The 19,904-nt window shown below is 34.8% G+C and overlaps 1 protein-coding gene across 2 annotated transcripts in view; it reads left to right on the top strand.

Moving 5' to 3' along the window:
- The window catches only part of REV3L (REV3 like, DNA directed polymerase zeta catalytic subunit), a 73,415-nt gene that overhangs the window by 30,592 nt on the left and 22,919 nt on the right, over nt 1–19,904 (top strand). Inside the window, exons 10-19 of one of the 2 annotated variants that reach the window (XM_087973350.1) lie at nt 893–1,015; nt 4,818–5,055; nt 5,853–5,989; nt 6,415–10,501; nt 11,262–12,154; nt 14,907–14,995; nt 15,878–16,003; nt 16,288–16,486; nt 19,000–19,091; nt 19,744–19,871. In XM_087973350.1, the coding sequence (XP_087829476.1) occupies nt 893–1,015; nt 4,818–5,055; nt 5,853–5,989; nt 6,415–10,501; nt 11,262–12,154; nt 14,907–14,995; nt 15,878–16,003; nt 16,288–16,486; nt 19,000–19,091; nt 19,744–19,871 (6,112 nt within the window). Of the gene's footprint in view, nt 1–892; nt 1,016–4,817; nt 5,056–5,852; nt 5,990–6,414; nt 10,502–11,261; nt 12,155–14,906; nt 14,996–15,877; nt 16,004–16,287; nt 16,487–18,999; nt 19,112–19,743; nt 19,872–19,904 lie in introns of both variants that reach the window. The other variant, XM_026666685.2, reaches the window with a different exon arrangement.

Genomic DNA, 19,904 nt, shown 5'->3' on the forward strand with positions numbered 1-19,904 from the left:
CTGGACAGACTGATCTTCATGCTCATCTGCATTTTATTTTATCCTTTATTACCAAATTTGTTGATATATTTTGTGTGAATATTCATGAGTGTCTATAATCCTATTTAATGTTAATATGCTTTTTTATTATTGGTAGTATCTTGATTATTTAACTTCGGCTTATGATGAATTATGATGAACACAAATATATATACATGGCATGCTATAACTACATGTGTTATTAGGAATATTGGTAGTATTAAGGTAATTAAGATAGAACATTTTAACATATTTTATTTGTTAAATTTTCAACAGATTCTGGTAAGATTTATATATAAGATGTATTGATTAATTCCAGTCTGCTGAAGAAAATAACATTCACATTTATTGCTACTCAGCATTTAGTACATATATTTGTATATAATATGTAATATGTATTACATATGTATATGTAGTATGTATATGTAATATATAATATGAAAGCCTGCTTGGTGTAGTGGTTAAGATACCAGGGTAGAAACCAGGATATTGTTTTAGTTCTACCTTAGGCACAAAGCCAGCAGGTGACTTTGGCTAGCCACTTTCTCTTTTTCCTGGGAAAGATGCAGTGCTAAACCTTGCCAGGAAAAGTGCTGGGGCTTGTCTGGGCAGTCTCCCAAGAGTTGGGCACAGTCAAACAAGAGAAAACAAATGTATATACAAAAAGAACAAATAGATAAGAAAAAGAAAGCTTCTTTATGGACCACTTTATTAAAATGGAGTATAAATACATCTTACCTTTCTTGAACCACAAGCATGTTCCCAATATATTATATCTTCAAAAAATGTAAATGCACATTGTAAGAATTTGATAGTCTTGTGATATTTTGAAACAATATTGGCAGCTTACCTAGAATCCTTGTTCATTTTTTAGAAGAGTCTGAGAGCAAATATAAAGAGGATGCACTTATAAATGAAGAAGCCATTTTGAATATAATGGAAAATAGTCAATATTTCCAACCTGTATCTCAGAGATTTAATAATACTCCTGTGTTTAGTAAGTATAATTCACAAAGGCTTTTCTAAGTAAGGATTAAGAATATTTAGACATAGATATTAAAGTGTTTTAATTATTTGGGTTATAATAATTTGTGTGACTTTATTATATTAATCACCCTGTTTGTCTTGCTTGTTTAAAAGACCAGGAAATCAGATAATTAAAAAGTATTCTAAGAATTATTAGTGTGTTCCATTTTTATTATTTACAGTATATCCATGCATTTCGTTTGTATTTTTCAATACCCGTCACATTATACACATAACTAAAATGTTGGGAAAGAATAAGAATTATTAAGCAAAAGAAATTCAAGGCAAAAAGTTGGAGAAAAGGAAATCTATTTTTTACAATACTATGCCTCTCAATTCTTCTCTGTTCTTACAAATTATCATTGCTTCTATCCACTTCCTTAAACTTATTCACACATTCCTGATTATTCTTTAAAGTTCTCATCATTTCTATCCAAATATAACTCTTTTTATTTTCTCTTTCCTTTCCATCCATGTTTATTGATATTTAAATATTTGGTTTTTTATTTTCTTATTTCTGTGATCTCCAGACTTATTTTAAAAAATAAATGTACACACAGACACACACACACACACACACACACACACACACAAAACAAAGCTCTTGTTGAGGCCCCCAACCTCCTGATCTGAAAAGGAGTTAAAACAAAGGTCTGTGGGAAACCCAAAGGAGCATGCAATTGTAGAGTTGGTGGATTCCATGAACGCCTTCCTTTTGCCTTTGGCAACTAATTTTGAATAAGGGTTTTTTTGCCTCCTTAATTTTTTAATAACTTTTTAAAATTTTTAATTCTAATTTTTTAAATTTTTTAACATTTTAATGTTTACATACAGTTTTAGATTTTGATGTTTACTATACACTGACCAGAGTGCTTCTTTGAGGGAGACAGGAAGTTTAGAAATGTGAAGTATAACTGAATAAACTTAAAACGTGTCCAAAATCTGGGACCTGTGACTCCCAAAGGAATGACATTCGGGGAAGTTGTGGCTGTTTCAATGCTACTTGCTGCTGCTGTGCTGCTAGGCTGCTACTGTGGTCATTTGATTTTCATTTTCAATGTTCCATGATAGTTTCCCCACCATTCTTGCAATCCCTTGCTGTCAGGCATGAGCAACCAGATACACATGTGAAGAGTTCAGTTAGCTGTTTATTTCTTAAGCTTATACACAGGAATTTTCAGACTGAATTTTCAACTTTCAGACTGAAAGTTTGTACCTCGGTTAGACTAGATAAGGTTCAGATTAAACAGATAACCAGAGTTGGAAGGGACCTGGTAGGTCATCTAGTCCAACTCCCTGCCCAAGCACAAGGCCCTATACCATTTCTGACAGATAGGAGTCCAATCTCTTAAAAGTCTCAAGTGATAGCGCTCCCACAACTTCCGAGAGCATGCTGTTCCATTAGTTGATTGTTCTCACTGTCAGAAAGTTTCTCCTTATTTCCAGGTTAAATCTTTCCTTGTTCAGTTTCCATCCATTATTCCTTGTCTGGCCTTTGGGTGCTTTAGAAAATAGCTTGACTCCTTCCTGTCTGTGGCAGCCCCTCAGATATTGGAAGACTGCTATCATGTCTCCCCTGGTCCTTCTCTTCACTAGACTAGCCATGCCCAGTTTCTGTAACCGTTCTTCATATGCTTTAGTCTCCAGTCTCCTAATTATCCTGGTTGTTCTTCCCTGTACTTTTTCTAGAGGTTTATGGCATTTAAGGAGGGGTTGGCCTTTGCCTTCTTGTGCCCATATAGGGTTTCTAGACTAATTATTCATTTGACTCCTCCCCCTAGCTTGGCCAGTTTCTGTCCAATACTTGCTCTCTCCCCTATCCAGCAGCAGCCACTTACTTACCTGCTAGAAAGGGAGGGAGGAAGGAAAGAAGGGAGGAAGAAACCTCCATGCATCATTCTCAATCCATGCCACTTCTCTGTATTGCCCCAGACCTGTTGCCCATACACTTTCCTTGACCTGCTCTGACCACATGCCTTTCCCAACCCATGTAGCACCTCTTGTATATTCTCATGTACCATCCCCAATCCATGCTAGTCACATGTACCTTTTCTGATGCAACCCACATCACCTCCTCACATGCCATCCGTGACCATCATGGCACTCTCATGCACCCTTCTTGACCCTTGTTATTATCCTATGGACCCTACGTGACTGTCATGGCACTTCTTAGCACTCCCCCATGACTCCCATGCACTCTTTTGACTCTCAATGCCCCTATGTGGTCAACCAAATTTACACAACATTTATCACTCATCCCTGGGTACCTTTACTGATCTTGTAAACTTACAATGTTTCAACCTTTACATTGCATTTTTATCCACTTCTTTCCTGGACATGGACATTTTGTAATATTTCTTTCAATAGCATTCTTCAACATATCACTATCATTTCCTTGCAAGTTGCTAAAATATTTCCTTCAGTTTCCTCCCAAATAAGTTCGTCATTTCTGTCCACTCTTCTGAAGACTGTTTAAGTCCTTTTCACCCACTTCTGATATAATTTTTATTTCCATCAATATCGGATTTGTTTTCCTCTCACCCTTGTTCTCTTTGATAGCATTCTTTAAAGCCATATTTTAATACTAATTCAAGTATTTTCGGCAACTTTTTCTGTATGTTCCTTTTGCATATTCTCCCTTGGAATTTATCTTGTAGTATTTATCATACAAAACTAATACTCTTATTCAGGCATTCTTTCATTTTATTTTCCTTCATGTCTCTTTTTCCATATCTACTCCTCCCCACAAATCCATTATTAGCACATTAGATGTGGCTGTCCAACTTTAAATAACTCTTCTTTCTGGTGTTCTTCACTAATTCTCTCAATCTTTTATAACAAATAATGCTTTAGATCCCTTCCTTTGCTATATGTATGTATAAATATGCTGAAGCCAAGAATTTGAAACAAATGAACCTTTTTCTGAAAAACACTTATTAAATTACTTTTCTGCATTTTCTTGTCTGGTTCCCATTAGCCCATTCATATCATCTAACATACGTTGTTCTTCCAGGTTGCATTCATTCAGAAGGTGGCCCAGTTTTCCCCCAACTCATAGCTGTTTTTTTTGTCCATTTTCACCATTCATTTGTAAAAAGGTGTATTAGTTTAGTGGGTTAAAACCTGGAGATGGTCTTTGCTCTAGCAGTTCAAGTGCTAGTACCACATGAGGGAGTAAGCTCACATCACTTGCCTCATCTTCTGCTAACCTAGCAGTTCAAAAGCACATTATATGCAAATAGATAAATAGGTACCACTTCAGTGGGAAAAATAATGGCACTTCGTATGAAAGTACAATCTCAACTGGTGCAGGACTTACTTAAATGCAACCCCCAATTCCGAGGCAACATCAGAGGGAAAAGCCCCAGATGACACTGAAGAACACTGTTTACCATTCTGAGTGCACAGCTAGTTTACCCTCTGTGGTGCGTGCAAATGGACTAGCAGCCTTAGGCAGTCAAATAACTACTCTGTACTAGCCCTGTAGTCTCCTGGCTAATGTACCATCATCATCATATGATTAAATAAATAAGAAATTGATTTGTACTCAACATGGAATATGCAAGTCAACATAATATTGCTCGTATCCCACCATTCAGTAAACACGTCAGGATACATGAGACAAATGATAATAAAAATGAAAAATCTTGTGTGTTTTTGTTCATCTATAGCATTGAGATTGTAAGGTTTTAAAACAAAAACCAATGCAGAGATTGTTTTTAACAGAGGTTGTTTTAAAAAAACAAATACAAAAATATATTTTTTTCCTATAGTGAATAACAGTGCTGATCAAGCCATGATTCACCTTTTAGCTGGATTGGAAGATGATGGATATGAGATGGTACAACAAAATGCATCATCACAGCATTATTCTTCTGGACATTATAGAAATCTTCAGAATAGTGATGATGAAGAAAATGAGCCACAGATTGAAAAAGAAGAAATGGAGCTCAGTTTGCTAATGTCCCAACAATGGGACAGCAGCTCAAATGATGTTGATGCAAAGAGAAGGTATATTCTTTATTGGTACAATTGGGCATTTAATAAAAATACTGATCAATCTCTGTTGAACCTTCCATGCTACTGAAGAAAATCTATGTAATCTGTATTATCCATGATCTAATATAGGATCAAGAAAATATCTGTAGGACAAGGTATAGGAATAAATGTAAACTCAGTCAATCTAATATGCAGTAGATACAACTTTAAGCAAGGTAATGTAGAAGTCCTAATTATAGTCACACTGGTTTTCTCTAAATATTATTTGGCCCCAATTGTCATACTTTCAAAAACCTCTAGCCTATTGGTGGAGGGAAGAAATAAACCTATGCAGTGCTTCATTTGAAAGAGATGCGTTAGAAGACACGTGTAGCATCTATTTGCAACTCACTAAAACAGGTACGATTAAATTTAAAGCATCTCTATAGTATGCTCTGATAAATTGTATTAAAAATAGTAGAGAATCAACTTTGCCTACCTATATCTCAGCAAAAGCCTTCTAATAGTAGATGGAGAAGAGAGTTGTTATTCAAACTTAAACTGTAGTTGAAATTTATCTAGAAATTTAGTTTCAGTCTAACAGCTATTTCACCTCAATAACTTTGCTCAGGAAGGAGATACAGTCTTAGATTGAGTAGGAAATTATCTGATCACAACAATAATACTCATCAGACTGTCATCAACCTGGAAAGTGAATTGTGCAGATTCATTTGTCTTTTCTGTGCAAGATTCAATGTTTTATAATTATTGAACTACCAGATTGTAGTCAGAAGTTTTTAAATGTGTAAAATAGGTTGTATTTCTTGTAGGTCAATGGGCAGAAGTAGAAATCAAAGTTCAGGTGAAGATGATAGTTCTTCTGAAGATGATATGGACTGGAATGATAATGTGCTTCTAGCAAGCCTTTCTATACCTCAGTTAGATGGAACTGCAGATGAAAATGGTGGTAAGTATACTTAAAAGGGTTTTGCAAGTTGCATTTTTCACAGAAAGAATAGTTCTCCGTTATAATCTCTGTGTCACATATATTTGTCCCACATATATCACAAAGTTAGGTTTAGGTGAACCTGTTGAGTTTGTTTTAAACCACCCCAATAACATTGAGCCAATATTTTCAAGTGGTTCACCAATCAAAAATTAAGTAGCCAGAATTAATGTAGTTGTCAAAAGTTAGGGACTTTCCATAATCTTGTTATAAATATTGTGAATTTCTATGAATGTTATCTAAAGTATCTCTCATACCATATTATGGTCTTGTACTGCTTGATTATCTTAGAATTTCTTTAACTATATTCTTTTATACTTGCTGATAGTTTAAACAATTTAACTTCAGGGGAAAAATAGTAAAAAAACCCATCTGTTCTGTTCTAGACAATCCTTTGAACAATGAAGTTTCTCGGACCCACACCTCTGCAATTGCAACAAGCAAAACTGTAAAGACCACAATTTTTCATAAAGATGCTGCTATTCTGGAACCCCCATCATCTGCCAAAATAACTTTTCAGTGTAAACACACAAGTGCCCTTTCTTCTCATGTTTTGAATACTAATGACTTAGAAGGTCTTACTCAACCAAGCATGATAGATATAAGACCTGACTTATCAATCCATTCTCTTTCAAATGAAAGTATTTACAACATGAAATACCCAGCGTCCTTCAACAATATCCTCCATTCTGAAAAGCTACATCAGGAAAATAATAAAAGTGAAAAAGGCCCTGTTTTGTGTGAAGACATCTCCTCTGTAAGCAGACACCTGCCTAGCAGAAAGTATACTGGAATTAGAAAGGTTGCAAAGGATGTATCTCAGCATATGAACCACCAAATTAGTGAAAATATTCTAACAAAGAAGTCTAACTTTGTGGATTTAGTTTATTCCAAAAATAAAACATCTTCTGAAATAAATATAAAAGCAAACTCTACCGATTTAAATAGCCTTTTCCCAGCACCAGAAAACTGTGAAACTATGTCTTGCTCAGAGAGTAATCAGACTCTTATTCTTTCTTCTGAAAAAAGCACTGACAGAGATAGCCTTAATAACTTTAAACTTAGATATGAAGAATTTGAGGAACACAAGACTGAAAAAACAAATGTAAATCAACAGGCAACACACTATATGTTCTTTCCTAGTGTAGTTCTTTCTAATTGTCTCAATCAGCCGCAGAAGTTGGGCCCTGTGACATACAAACTGCAACATGGCAAAAAACAGTCTAAGCTAAAACGAAATAAAAAGAAAATGGTTCTTGGCAATCAGCAGTCCGCAAGTGCCACGGATGCCTTAGCCACAAAAGAAAGCTGCTATGTCCAAGATAATGCAAGTAGCAATATTTCTGATAGAGACGTTTTGTTACCAAATGATACTCAAGTTCATCATACGGTTTTTGAAAACAAAATATCCACAGACACCAGGAGCTATACTGATTGTCATTTTGAAGATTTTGCTCAAGAATCTGAGCAAACCTTTGGGCTGTGTAGTAATAAATATACACTCAGAGCTAAACGTAAAATAAATTATGAAACTGAAGACAGTGAATCTAGTTTGGGCATACATAATTCAAAAATCACGCTACCTCATTCTGTAGAAAATGATGAAAATGTGGATGGTTCTAAAAAATGTAGAAAACGAAGGCGACTTTCGAGAAAATTGCCACCTGTTATTATAAAATATATTATTATTAATAGGTTCAGGGGGCGGAAAAATATGCTTGTTAAGCTGGGAAAAATAGATTCTAGTGAAGAACAAGTATTTCTTACTGAAGAGAGAATGAATCTGTATAAGAAGCTTGCACCTTTGAAGGACTTCTGGCCAAAAGTTCCTGATTCACCTGCAACCAAATATCCTATTTATCCATTAACACCAAAGAAAAGTAACAAAAGAAAAGCAAAATGTAAGTCCGCCAAGAAAAGGCTGGGTGGGAAACCACAAAATATAAAAAGTAAAACTATTAGAAGAACCCTGTATTTCAGAAAAAGGACTCATGCCTTTCTTTCCCCTCCTTTGCCATCATACAGTGCTGAAACTGAAGACTGTGACTTGAATTATAGTGATGTTATGTCTAAATTAGGTTTTCTGTCAGAAAGAAGTGCAAGTCCAGTTAATGTATCCCCACCCCGTTGCTGGTCTCCCACCAACCCAAATGCCGAAGAAATTGTGTGTAATCTAGAAAAAGAAACATTAGTGTTTAAAAATACTAATAGGTTCAGCAGTAAAACTGTTAATTCCAATGTGGGGAAACATGTTCAGTCAAAAACTCAGGTTAAAAAATGTAGAAAGCAATTTGTTAATGCTACTATAAGAAGCAACAAAAAAATCAATCAGTCTAATAAACCTAGAAATAATTTGAAGAAAAAGCCAAGATCAAAACAGAAACAAAAATTTAAAAAAGTTTCAACATTGGTGAAGATTGCAGATGGTCAAAATAGTATTTCTCCTGTAGCAGAACTACACCCCTGGGATTTACCTGAGAACGTTCACAACCTGGGAAATTCACAACCATTTACAAAAGAGATTGTATCAACTGGCTGTTCTACAGGACACCCACCTTCAGCACAGCTTTCATTAACAGCTAAAGCCCAAGTAAATCCATTGATTTATTTCCAATCATTGTTGGAAAATGAAAAGCCTATTGGGCACCAAGGTTCCAGTTTGACAGAGGATCTTCATCCAGACTTAGCTTCTCTGATATCTGGAAGGGAAAAAGCCAAAATAAATTTCCAAAGATCTAATAGTCAGAGTGGTATATTTAGGATGGAAGAATCCTCGATTCAGAATAATGTATATGACCAGTGTAACTATATATCTCAGGTAGCACTGAAGGCATATAGTTCTAAGGATGCACTTAAAAAGACAGAAGAAGTTTCAAATTCACAAAACAAACTTTTATCCTCTGTGGGAAAAGTAAATGAAAACTCTGTTTCTTCTGATGTGATCAATACTGATCAGATTCATCCTGGTAATTTCCTGCATTGCAAAGATAATCAGCAGCAAATAGTTCATTTGTCAGAAGCAACAAAGCATACTGATCATATTTCTTCTTTTTTAAAACCTTCTGAGGAAAGCCATGGATCTTTTCAGTTACAAAAAAAATGCTTTGTAGCTTCTTTAAGAAGTCCAGTGAACAAATCAGAATGGGAACAGAAACAGAAGGGATTTATATTGGATGTGTCACATTTTAGCCCTGAAAAAAATACAAAACAAAAAGTAGTGTCAGAAACAATATCTCAAGCCCAAACAGATTCTCAATGTAAGAGCAAGGGTCTGGTAACTCCTTCAGCAATCATTGAAGGGCATTCTGGCTTAGCAGTTCTGAAAGAATTACTCCAAAAGAGACAACAGAAAATGCAGATGAACAACATTCATGGACAAGCATCAGCTAAATCTCAGTCGAACATAGATGCCTCCTTCCCTCTTGATTCAAATAAACCAGCTAAAAAAACTTGTTCTGTTGCATCTTCAAGAAAACCTCGTATTCCTAGGGATAAAAAATCTAAAGAAAAGGTGGTCAAGCTTTTAAAAGACACAGCAAAACAACTAAGTAATAAAACTGGCCATGTTATACCTGCTGATAGTTCCATTCTTTATTCAGATGCTGGTTTTGAAAGCTGTTACTCACTTGAAGATAGTCTGTCACCTGATCATAATTACAATTTTGATATTAATGCCATAGGGCAGACTGGATTTTGTAGTTTGTATTCTGCAAGTCAATTTGTCCCAGCAGATCAAAATTTACCACAGAAGTTTCTGAGTGATGTAGCTCAGGATCATTATCCAGGTCAAGCAGCAGAAACTGAATTTTTAAATCATAATAAAATATCTAAGGAAGAAAATATACATAATTCAGATCCTCAATCTTGGTTAAGATCTGGCCAACATAGTCCTCAACTTTTTGATAAAAGATGTCTGGAAAACAATGAAAATCTTCTCCACAATCAGTGGAAAACCATTCTTCCACCTACATCTCAACCTGGTTCACCAGCAGATGGTCAGCAGGCTGAAATGTGTCATAAAGAACAACTTCAGTTGGATAGACATATTATGAAGAAAGCAATTTTTCTTAATCTTTCATCTCCAAATGGTGATTGGAGTCAAAATCCCTTTAGAAAGGAAGTCATTTCTGAACCTGGGCAATTGCTTGATTCAGTTAGTATTTCTTTTTCTTCTATCTTATCTTCTCCGGATGGTGAACTTATAGATGCTGCTTCTGAAGATTTAGAGTTGTATATTTCAAGAAACAATGAGGGATTAACAGCAACCCCTGACAGTTCACCTAGATCTACAAGCTCTCCATCACAGTCAAAAAATGGAAGTTCTACAGCTCGTGCTGCTCACATCCTTAAACCTCTAATGTCACCTCCTAGTCGTGAAGAAATCATGTCAACTTTATTAGATCATGATCTGGCAGAAACAATTTATCAAGAACCTTTTTGCAGCAACCCCTCTGATGTACCTGAAAAGCCAAGGTAATGATGTTATATAGATAGTCAATACGACTTTCTGTAATCATATTTCTCTTTTTTATATCAATAGAAATGTTTACATTTTTACATAAGAATTAAAAAGTTGGATAAAATTTAATATAGCCTTCCTTTCTGAACCTATCAGGCCTACAAGGTGAAGGTTAGAGTTACATAGAATCACAATTAAATTTCAGCTATAAATGTAACACACTCCTGTTTATTTGTGTAGTTAAATAATCATTGTGAACATGACATGTAGGAATGATTGGGTATTACTCAGAAGTATTTAAATGAAACTAGATAAATTACCATTTTAGAAAAATATTCTTGGGTATCAACAAAGTTATTCATAGTCAATTATTAACTTTAATTTACTACCTTGGATTTATTATCTTAGAACCTAAAGGATATTAACTTAAGTTTATTCTTTTGCTTAGGTAATTTAACCATATTTTATTATGTATTGTATATTTGTATGTTTTATTTATTGTATACAGTAGTTTTATATTGAAGGTAGTACTTTTTCCTGGTAAATCAGATTCTCTGTTCTTCTTCACCCCTCTGTTCTTTTCAAATCTGAGCTGGAGGTTGAAGACTTCTAGAATAGATTTGGGGGCTTCAATAGAAGATAGGAAAACTTCCATTATACAATAAATGTATAGTTGCATGATATTAAATGGATGGAAAGAATAAGGAAAAATAAGACTACTAGTAAAATAAATTCTGTTTATGAGAAAAATAATTAAAGTAATTATTTTTACAGAGAGATTGGAGGAAGAGTACTTACAGTAGAATCTAGACTTCCAAATGATCTACTTGAATTTGAAGGAGATTTCTCTTTGGAGGGACTACAACTCTGGAAGACTGCATTTTTGGCAATGGCACAGAGTCCTAGGCCTGGTTCTCCCCTTCGAAATAGCCAATTCTCTACTGATATAAAACAAAGGAACACCCGTAAAATTAATGACAAAAAGATAGTGATTATGCCTTGCAAATGTGCACCAAGCTACCAGCAAATTCAGTCATGGCTTCAAGCCAAAGAAGATTATGAATATTTTAAAAAAAGAGCTATCATCAAATCAATTGAAATAGAAAAGATCGGTGAGAGTTTGAACAATATGTCTTTGCCTAAGAATCTATGTCATCAGATAGTCAAGGTTGCTGTGAATTCTGGTATACCAAGCAAACCTGCTGTACAATTAGAAGATCTGTGCTTTTCATCTTCAAATCCCACATCACCTCAAACCATGGAAAAGTTTGATGTAAATATCTCTGAAATGAGTAAGTCTACCATTAAAATAAAGACAACGCCACTTGTCACTGCAGCAATAGATAAGGATAAAAAAGAGGAAGATTGTACCAATTATAGTTCTCCTGATTCACCAGGACTTCCTCCCTGGCAACAACTTGTATCCACCAATTCTAGGCAATCGGATTTAGAAGACTCGGAGGGCGTATTGTCTTCTCTAGAAGAAAATAAAACTGTAGCTGAGAAAGAACAGAAATCTGTCAAAAAGGAAAATAAAATACCATTCTGTGTCTCCCCATTGAGCAAAGAACCAGATGGCAATTCTGATATTTACTTTCATAGTACACCTATCAGGGAGCATATATCTCAAGGAATACCAGAAGCACTTGGATTTACTCCGTTATCAGGTAAGCTTATGATCAAAGAAATACAGCAATTAAAACTAAATTCAGTTAGTTACTGTATTATGTTTTGTAATATTCTTGTATACTTGTTATACATTCTCTTGATGAATGTATCTTTTATGTACACTGAGAGCATATGCATCAAGACATTCCTTGTGTGTCCAATCACACTTAGTCAATAAATAATTCTATTATATTCTATTAAGTTTATTATGATTGCCCACCCCACAACACCTGAGTGGCTTACAGTATCCAGATTTAAAAAGTTAAAAGCATGAAACAAAAAGTGACAGTCCAACTAAAAACAACCAAACCAATAAAAATCCGATGAGTTCCATAGAGGCACTAGCTGCAGACTTGGTCTTTAGAGCCTGGAGTCCCAGGAAAGTTAACACTATACTTCTCTTGGAAATGCTGAGGACAGAGACAGAAAAGGCACACCTCTTCAATCCCCCAAAATGGCAGTTCTTAATCGAGGGGATCTGGGGCATATCTATTTTGCCTGAATGTACCAAATAGGCAGAAATTATTACAGACAGTTGGTCCCTAAGAAAATGAGTTCCTATGCCATAAAGGACTATAGGTAAGGGCCAATATTTCAAATTACACCCTGAAGCCAACTGACAACCACTGCAGTTTGTGTAGTAACACATGGGCATAACAGATATCTATGATTGCTCAGGCCGTTGCATTTTGAAATAGCTGTATCTTTCCAGTTATCTTCAAGGGCAGCCCCATGTAGAGCACATTTCAAACTCCAGTTGTTAGATGACCAGGGCATGAGTAACTATCTATAGGACCATATCTATAGTTGAGAAAAAGAGACAACTGGCACACAAGATGAATTTGTGTGTCAGCTGCCACCTGCTCATCAAGTCCAGAAGACCAGAGAGTTGCTTACTAATCTCAAATCCATCCAAGACCAACAGTGAAAACTTACCCAACACAGGGAAACCCAATACTACAGCCACTTAGTCTTGTCAGCTTGAGCCAAAGTCTGTTTCTCTCCATTCAGACCTAAATGGCCTCCAGACACTGATTTAGTAACGGACCATTTCCTCTGTGCAGCCTGGAGTTGAGATGCAAAATTGGCTATTACTAGAGTACTCATGATACCAAAACCTGAACTGATGGATAATCTCATCCAACAGTTTAGTTAGATGTTGCAAGGAAGGGTCAGAGTTTTGAACCTGAGGTATCTGTAATACAATGTGGGAGTAACTTTGAAAGTTATCTCAGCCCACAGAAGAAGAATATGGAAGTGTCTTAGAAGGGACCTTCCCAGTTTTTTAGAAAGTAAAATTATAGAAGGAGAAAAATGCTTTCAGACTTGCAAGGTTCTTTTACTGTAGCCTTACAATAAAAATAGTGTTAGTATTCATGGTTGGTGCTTCTTGTTTGGACTACAAGGAGCAAGATCACTCTTGCTAGTTTCCTCTTCCTAAAAGAAGCAGAAGATTTCATTTAGAGTTTTAAAAATGGCCTCCAATCCCCAGCGGCCACTTCTCTTCCCCTAAATTGCAGGATTGCTGCAAAATCAACAACAAGTAGATATACAAGTAAGCATTTGCAGAACACCATGATACAACTAACACAACAACTGGGACAAAATTTGCTTCAACCAATAGCAGCACCACAACCTGCAGCTTTTCCTCCTATCTCTCAAGGTTATTCCCACACACCTTTACATTGCTCTACAAGTGAGAGGTTGTGAACATGATCTCCCATTACTGCCAACTGAAAACAATCACAGAGGAAATAGGTGAGCTGCTACAACAAGGTGACTCCCACTCCCAACCCTGCAGCTGGTTAAGAAGGAGTCAGTGATATCAAAAGCTGCTGCGTGATCAAGGAGCACAAGGATGGATGTACCATTCCCATCCCAGCTCCACAAAAATCACTGACAGGCACAACTATCCTTACATCTACTATATCTCTATCTGAAACCAAGATAAATTATTTCTCCAAGATTTGTAGCTGCCACCTAAATACCTTCCACAGTCTTCCTCACAAAGAGAAGAATAGATTGCAAACTAGATGTTAATTGTCCAGAAAGGAGAAGTTCAGTGATGGTCTCTTGAAAAGAGGACATATCACCATATCCTTCAAGACTAGATTGACTACCCATCCTTCAAAAATATTAAATATGGCTTTAAACATAAAGGATAGTCATTTAATATTTACTCATTTAAAATACCCAAATATTTGAATATATAAAGATATTGGCATCTTAAATATAACCAAGTAAATAAACCATTAATGAATTTGCAAAATTTTTACCTAATTTACATGAGATCAAAATAAAATGTGATCAAATGTCATTCCGTGATTTAGTATTGGGGTTAAAATTTGCTTGTTTCATGTACAACTTGTATTCTATCTGGAAAATACTCTTTATTTTTACTCACCATTTGAAGTTGCCAGTGATTGAACCAGTAGGTTCTGAAAGCAAAGCATGTGCTCTGCAACTTTTTAATTAAAATAAACTTCAAAGTTTTTGTACATAATTTAATCCATTGCATAAATATAGAATAACAGAGTTGGAAGGGACTTTTGATTATCATTGTAATATTCCTGACAAGAAACTATACACTTCTGCCAAGAATTGAAATTAATTCAGAGTTGTATTTATGTAATTTGGTCTTACAGTTTACTTGTTTTGTTGGTATGCATGCTCATTATATTTTAAGCTGCTTAAAACATGAACTGAAATGCATAGAAATTTGTATAATACAAATTAATATATTTTTTGAAGCCATAGGACGAGATGTTCAAAAATCTAGTTCTAGACGAGGAAAAAATGTTGATGCACTTCGTAAAGTACTTTTAACAACACAAATTAAGGTAAGAAGAAAAAATGAAACTTTATACTAACATGGCTTTTGATTTTTTGTCTTTTAAGTTTTTGTTTAAGATTATCCTGCTTCATTTCATTCTAGATTAACTTCTTTGTGGAAGTTTATATGATAGGGCAGTCTGAAATGAGCCTAGTAGAGTAAAATAAATACCTTTGAATACTGAAAATTACTAGGAATTATTTGTAAAATTACTTTCTGTGATACACCATATCAGAAATCACTTTTAGATTCATTTCTGCTGACTTAATACGAAAACTTGTTGCTAGCTGTTACACATAAAAGTGTGCATTTCCTATTGAAAATGCATTTAAAAATTAACTGATTACATTTAATGCTTTTTTGGAGAACTTAAATTTTCCATGTTTGAAGAACACATTTGATATATTGAGTCTGATCATTTTGATTGAAGGATACGTTAATAAGCATTAGCAACAGCCTAGGAAACAGTGTATGTGGTATAGGTTGCAATTTATGTGGCTATAACATGTAGCTATAAATGCTAAAACCACAGTGTTACTGATGCAGTCAGTATTTTAACTGTGCAGCTATTCACAGTTTTTTGTAATCAGCTATAATTGAGCGCAGCATATTGAAGAGGGGAATGTACAAGCTTTCCCTATCTATGTGGTTATTTCAAAGACACTTTCCAGTTGTAAGTCTTGTGTTAACAGAAAAAGACTCCCATTGGAATTGTAAAAAGCATTAGAAATTATAACAATATGGCAGTTATTTTCTACTTGGAATATGATCTGAGTATTTATTTATACACACCAGTTGAATGAACGTGAATAAGATTGTGAGAGTTAAATTATTTAAATTATCAAAAAATTAGCCTTAATTATTAGAAGTTTGTTGTTTTATTTAACAGAACCAGTTCGCTACCATAAATACTCAAAAGAAAGAAACTTCTCAGATTGAAGGACCATCTTTGAACAATTCTTACGGTTTTAAAATAAGTGTACAAAACCTTCAAGAAGCAAAGGCTTTACATGAGGTAACTCGTTTTTTTAATTGAAAATGTTTTACATACCTAATATATGTTTCTCAGATCATTTTTGAAGTTTTCAAAATGAAAGTACTTAAATCAAGATTGGCTAATATTCCTAGGCACTCACTGATTTATCCATTACCACTAAATTACATGATTTTATTGATTCCTGAAAAAGTTCACATTAATCAGCTAAAGGATAATTTCATGCTTGATTGTTGATAAAGGTTTTGCTTATAATGTTTTATTTTAAATTATTTTAACGAGATAATGTAAACTTTTCTGTGTAGGTACAGTATCTTACACTGCTAAGTATAGAATTGCATGCTCGAACAAGAAGAGATTTGGAGGCGGATCCTGAATTTGACCCTATCTGTGCTTTATTCTACTGCATCTCATCTGACACACCATTGCCAGAGACTGAGAAAATGGAAATCACTGGTGCTATAGTGATAGATAAAGACAGAGCAAGATCTATCTCCAGCCAAGGTCCTTATTTCATTTTGTTTTCTTTAAAATCAATGCCAATATTTTGAATTTATGTATTTAGGTATTAATAAACATATTTAATAAAATGTGGTTTTGAATGATTTTTGCTAGTGTTTAAGTTCATGTCATCTCATTGTAGAATCATGGACATAGTAGATGGTTTCCACCTTATATCTTTTTATGAACATTTGCAAGGGCTATAATGCTTAACACCTACTTAAGTGTATATTAAACAGTGTTTAATATCTTATAGCATGCTCCTGCAGAAGTCCTGAAGATATATAAAGAGGAAAGCATCTCCTAGATGGCAGGCCTCAAAACTCTTGTGCTGAACTAGTCCTTTTTAATTTCCTAGGACTGTTCAAGGAATTCAGTTTTGGTAGTCTGTCTTAATTGGTTTGAGTAACGATAGAACATGGAATATGTTAAATGTTGCATAAGGGTTGTTGTGTGGTTTTCTCTGATCTTTGTAGGGTCTAAAGAGGGCCCTTATTGTATTGTACCTTTTTGGCTTTGTTTAGACCAGTGATACTCAACCTGTGGCTCTAGAGCTGGATGCTCTTGAGGCCCTACAGGCGGCTCTCGCAGTGTAGGCATCTGATCGGCGCTCCATTCTATCAGGCAGCGCGGGGAGCACTAACCAAAGGACCGGCAGTGTGGGAGTCACTGAAGTACCTCCTCCCATAGGAGGAAAGCGAAGGAGCTGCTGGGATTCCCCTGCCAGGTAAGAATAGAAATCACTCCAGCCCAGCAGCCATGGGAGAGAATGGGAAGCCTCCCTTTTTTCCCCAGCAACCAATAAGAAACAAGGATGACAGCACTGGGGAGAAATGATATGCCATGACATGTTTCAGTAAATATTGTACATGGTGAAAAACACCACCAAAAATTAGGTAGCACCATGAAGAAAAGATTGCAACGTTCATGTTTGATGTTATGCTCTGCAACAGTTAATGGTGAAGTGGCTCTCCAGCTGTTAAAGGTTGAGTACCACTGGTTTAGGCTAGTGAAAAAAAATACTTAAACTTAATTACAAGAATAAAGTAATAAACTCTTAGATTTATATTCAGTAACTATGTTGTTATTAAAGTTCTGAATAACATAACATGATAACAAAACATATCTTTTCATCCACTTTTATTTCTGGTTATTAAGTAATTCCTATTCTTATCTTTAGCATCCTTTGCTAGCATTTTTCTTTAAAATATTTAATTTTAAAGCACAGATTGTTTTTACTAAATTATATCTTTCTAGAGGCTGCCTTCAGAAACTGAAAAGAAAACATAGACTGAATTCAACCATAATAGATTTAGCACATTTTCTTTAAAAAGCAGAAGTTGTATTTAATGTTGCAGAGTTATTAGTACTGAATTTTTGATTTATTTAAGATACCATTGCCTGACAAAGTAAAATCTCATTTGTGATAATTCTACCATAAACTTTTTAGATTCTAAAAACACATTGACTAATGTTGGACCATTATAACAAAAATCATGATCAAATTGAAATAGAAACATCTATGAAAGTGTTTCAACCTCAACTTGATTTTGGCCATGTATGTACTGTGTGGCTGTTTAAAAATAATTTACTTGGAACTAAAAGTAATAAATGTGTTTTTAATTGTTTTTAATTGTTTTGATGTGATTATCAATTAGTTTCTAACACTATTGAATATTTTTCCATTTGTCCTACGGATGGGCCTTAGGTTACATAGTAATTGCCTGAAAAGCCATGTTTCATAATGCTCACTGATCATTCCTAATCTCAGTTGATCATCATAGTCTGGCACTGTCCTCAAGGAGAATCTACCCTATCTTACATTGAAGTGTTATAAATTCCTGATTAAGTTTGTTCACTTCTAGCCAGAATCCTTCCCATCAGCTTGTTTCCTGTTTATATGAAGAATAAGAATAATAAAAGATAGTCCATGATCTTTTGTATAAGAGAAAGCAAGGTGCGCTTTGCATAGAGAGCTTAGCGCTTGGATACCAAGGCAGTTTTGATAATGAGATCTATATTGATTAATATTCTACCTCTTTGTCATGTGAAGACCAGCAATATTTAAATGGTGCATATTGATAGAGATTAATGTAGCATGGTTTTCTTCCTCTGAATCAGGCATATTCATAATGTAGAATAATAAAAGATTGGTAGCAGGGATTCAAATTTAAAGAAAATTTTTAGTATTATTATAGTAAATAATGCAACAGTTTTTTCTAGTATAGATTAATAAAACGGTGCATATGATGATTTATTATGATGCATGTTTGTGAAAAGTTATAGCATTTGAACCTTAGAAAAATCAGTGGTATAGCATTCTAAAAAAATTCAAAAACGTGTATGTTTTTCAATATGATAGAATCAAATAAAAAATTGACATGAACTTGTTCATGCTTTGTCTGCACAGGTGGAGAAAGGGGGAGTGCCTGCAGTACTATTTGTGCTGCTCACTGTCGAAACTGAAATGACCAGGTTTTTCTTAAGAAATAAATGCATTTCAATTTGCTTTTCAGGTAATAGAGAACATGCCCCTTTGCTAGCAAGATCTGGTATCTCAGGGTTGGAAGTCACATATGCTACTGATGAGAGAGCACTTTTCCAGGAGGTAGTGAATATTATTAAAAGGTAGTATTCTGTTTTTGTTTTCAGCTTATAAATTCCTGATTAAGTTTGTTCAACTTTGGTCTCCCTTCTCTTTCTTATGTCCCCATATTTTAACAGTTTTATAAAAGTTTGCTTTGGGTCTTCATAACAATATATTTATCTTTTAAGGTATACTTATTCAGATCGCTAAACTAGAATTCACATCAGTAGTACTGAAGTTGTAATATCCCTAAATGCATGTGAAATCTAGAAAACTTCTGTCTTACAATACAACTTTTAAAAAATCTACCGATAGGCAGGAAAAGGGTGACTTTTATGACAACTTCATAGCAAAACTCATTGCTCTTTGTGATACAGCCAAAAATAAATAGGCAGGCATGAATTTTTTTACGTATGTCTTCTCCAAAGGGAAACTTCTCCTTTTCCAAATTCGGTTTGGTGTATCGTTTCAAGTTCCTTACATGTTCTTATAGCATCCTCTGATCATGCACTTATAGAAGTTCAGATGTGTCTTTCTTCAAATCAACTGCCAAAGCTTTGAAGTCTTACTGTTATCCAGAAAGCTAATCTTTGAAACTTCTGGCTGGAATACATTCTCAAGGAAAATGTGTACTAGGCAGAGTACATTTGCAATTCTCTCTCTCTCCAACTAGAAAACTTCTGATGAGAATGGCATTGACCAAATCCAGGAAACCAGAATACTAGAGTTGCTGAAAGCAACCAGCAAAGGGTGGGTCCTGACGAAGCAGCGGATTCCTGTTCAGAGAAGACAAAATTACAGGTAAGGAAATTAATTTTATCTTTCTCTTTTTTG

The sequence above is a fragment of the Notechis scutatus genome, chromosome 1 (genome assembly GCF_049901735.1).
Source record: "Notechis scutatus isolate UNSWTSFEM ecotype Mainland chromosome 1, rNotScu1.2, whole genome shotgun sequence".
Classification (NCBI taxonomy): domain Eukaryota; kingdom Metazoa; phylum Chordata; class Lepidosauria; order Squamata; family Elapidae; genus Notechis; species Notechis scutatus.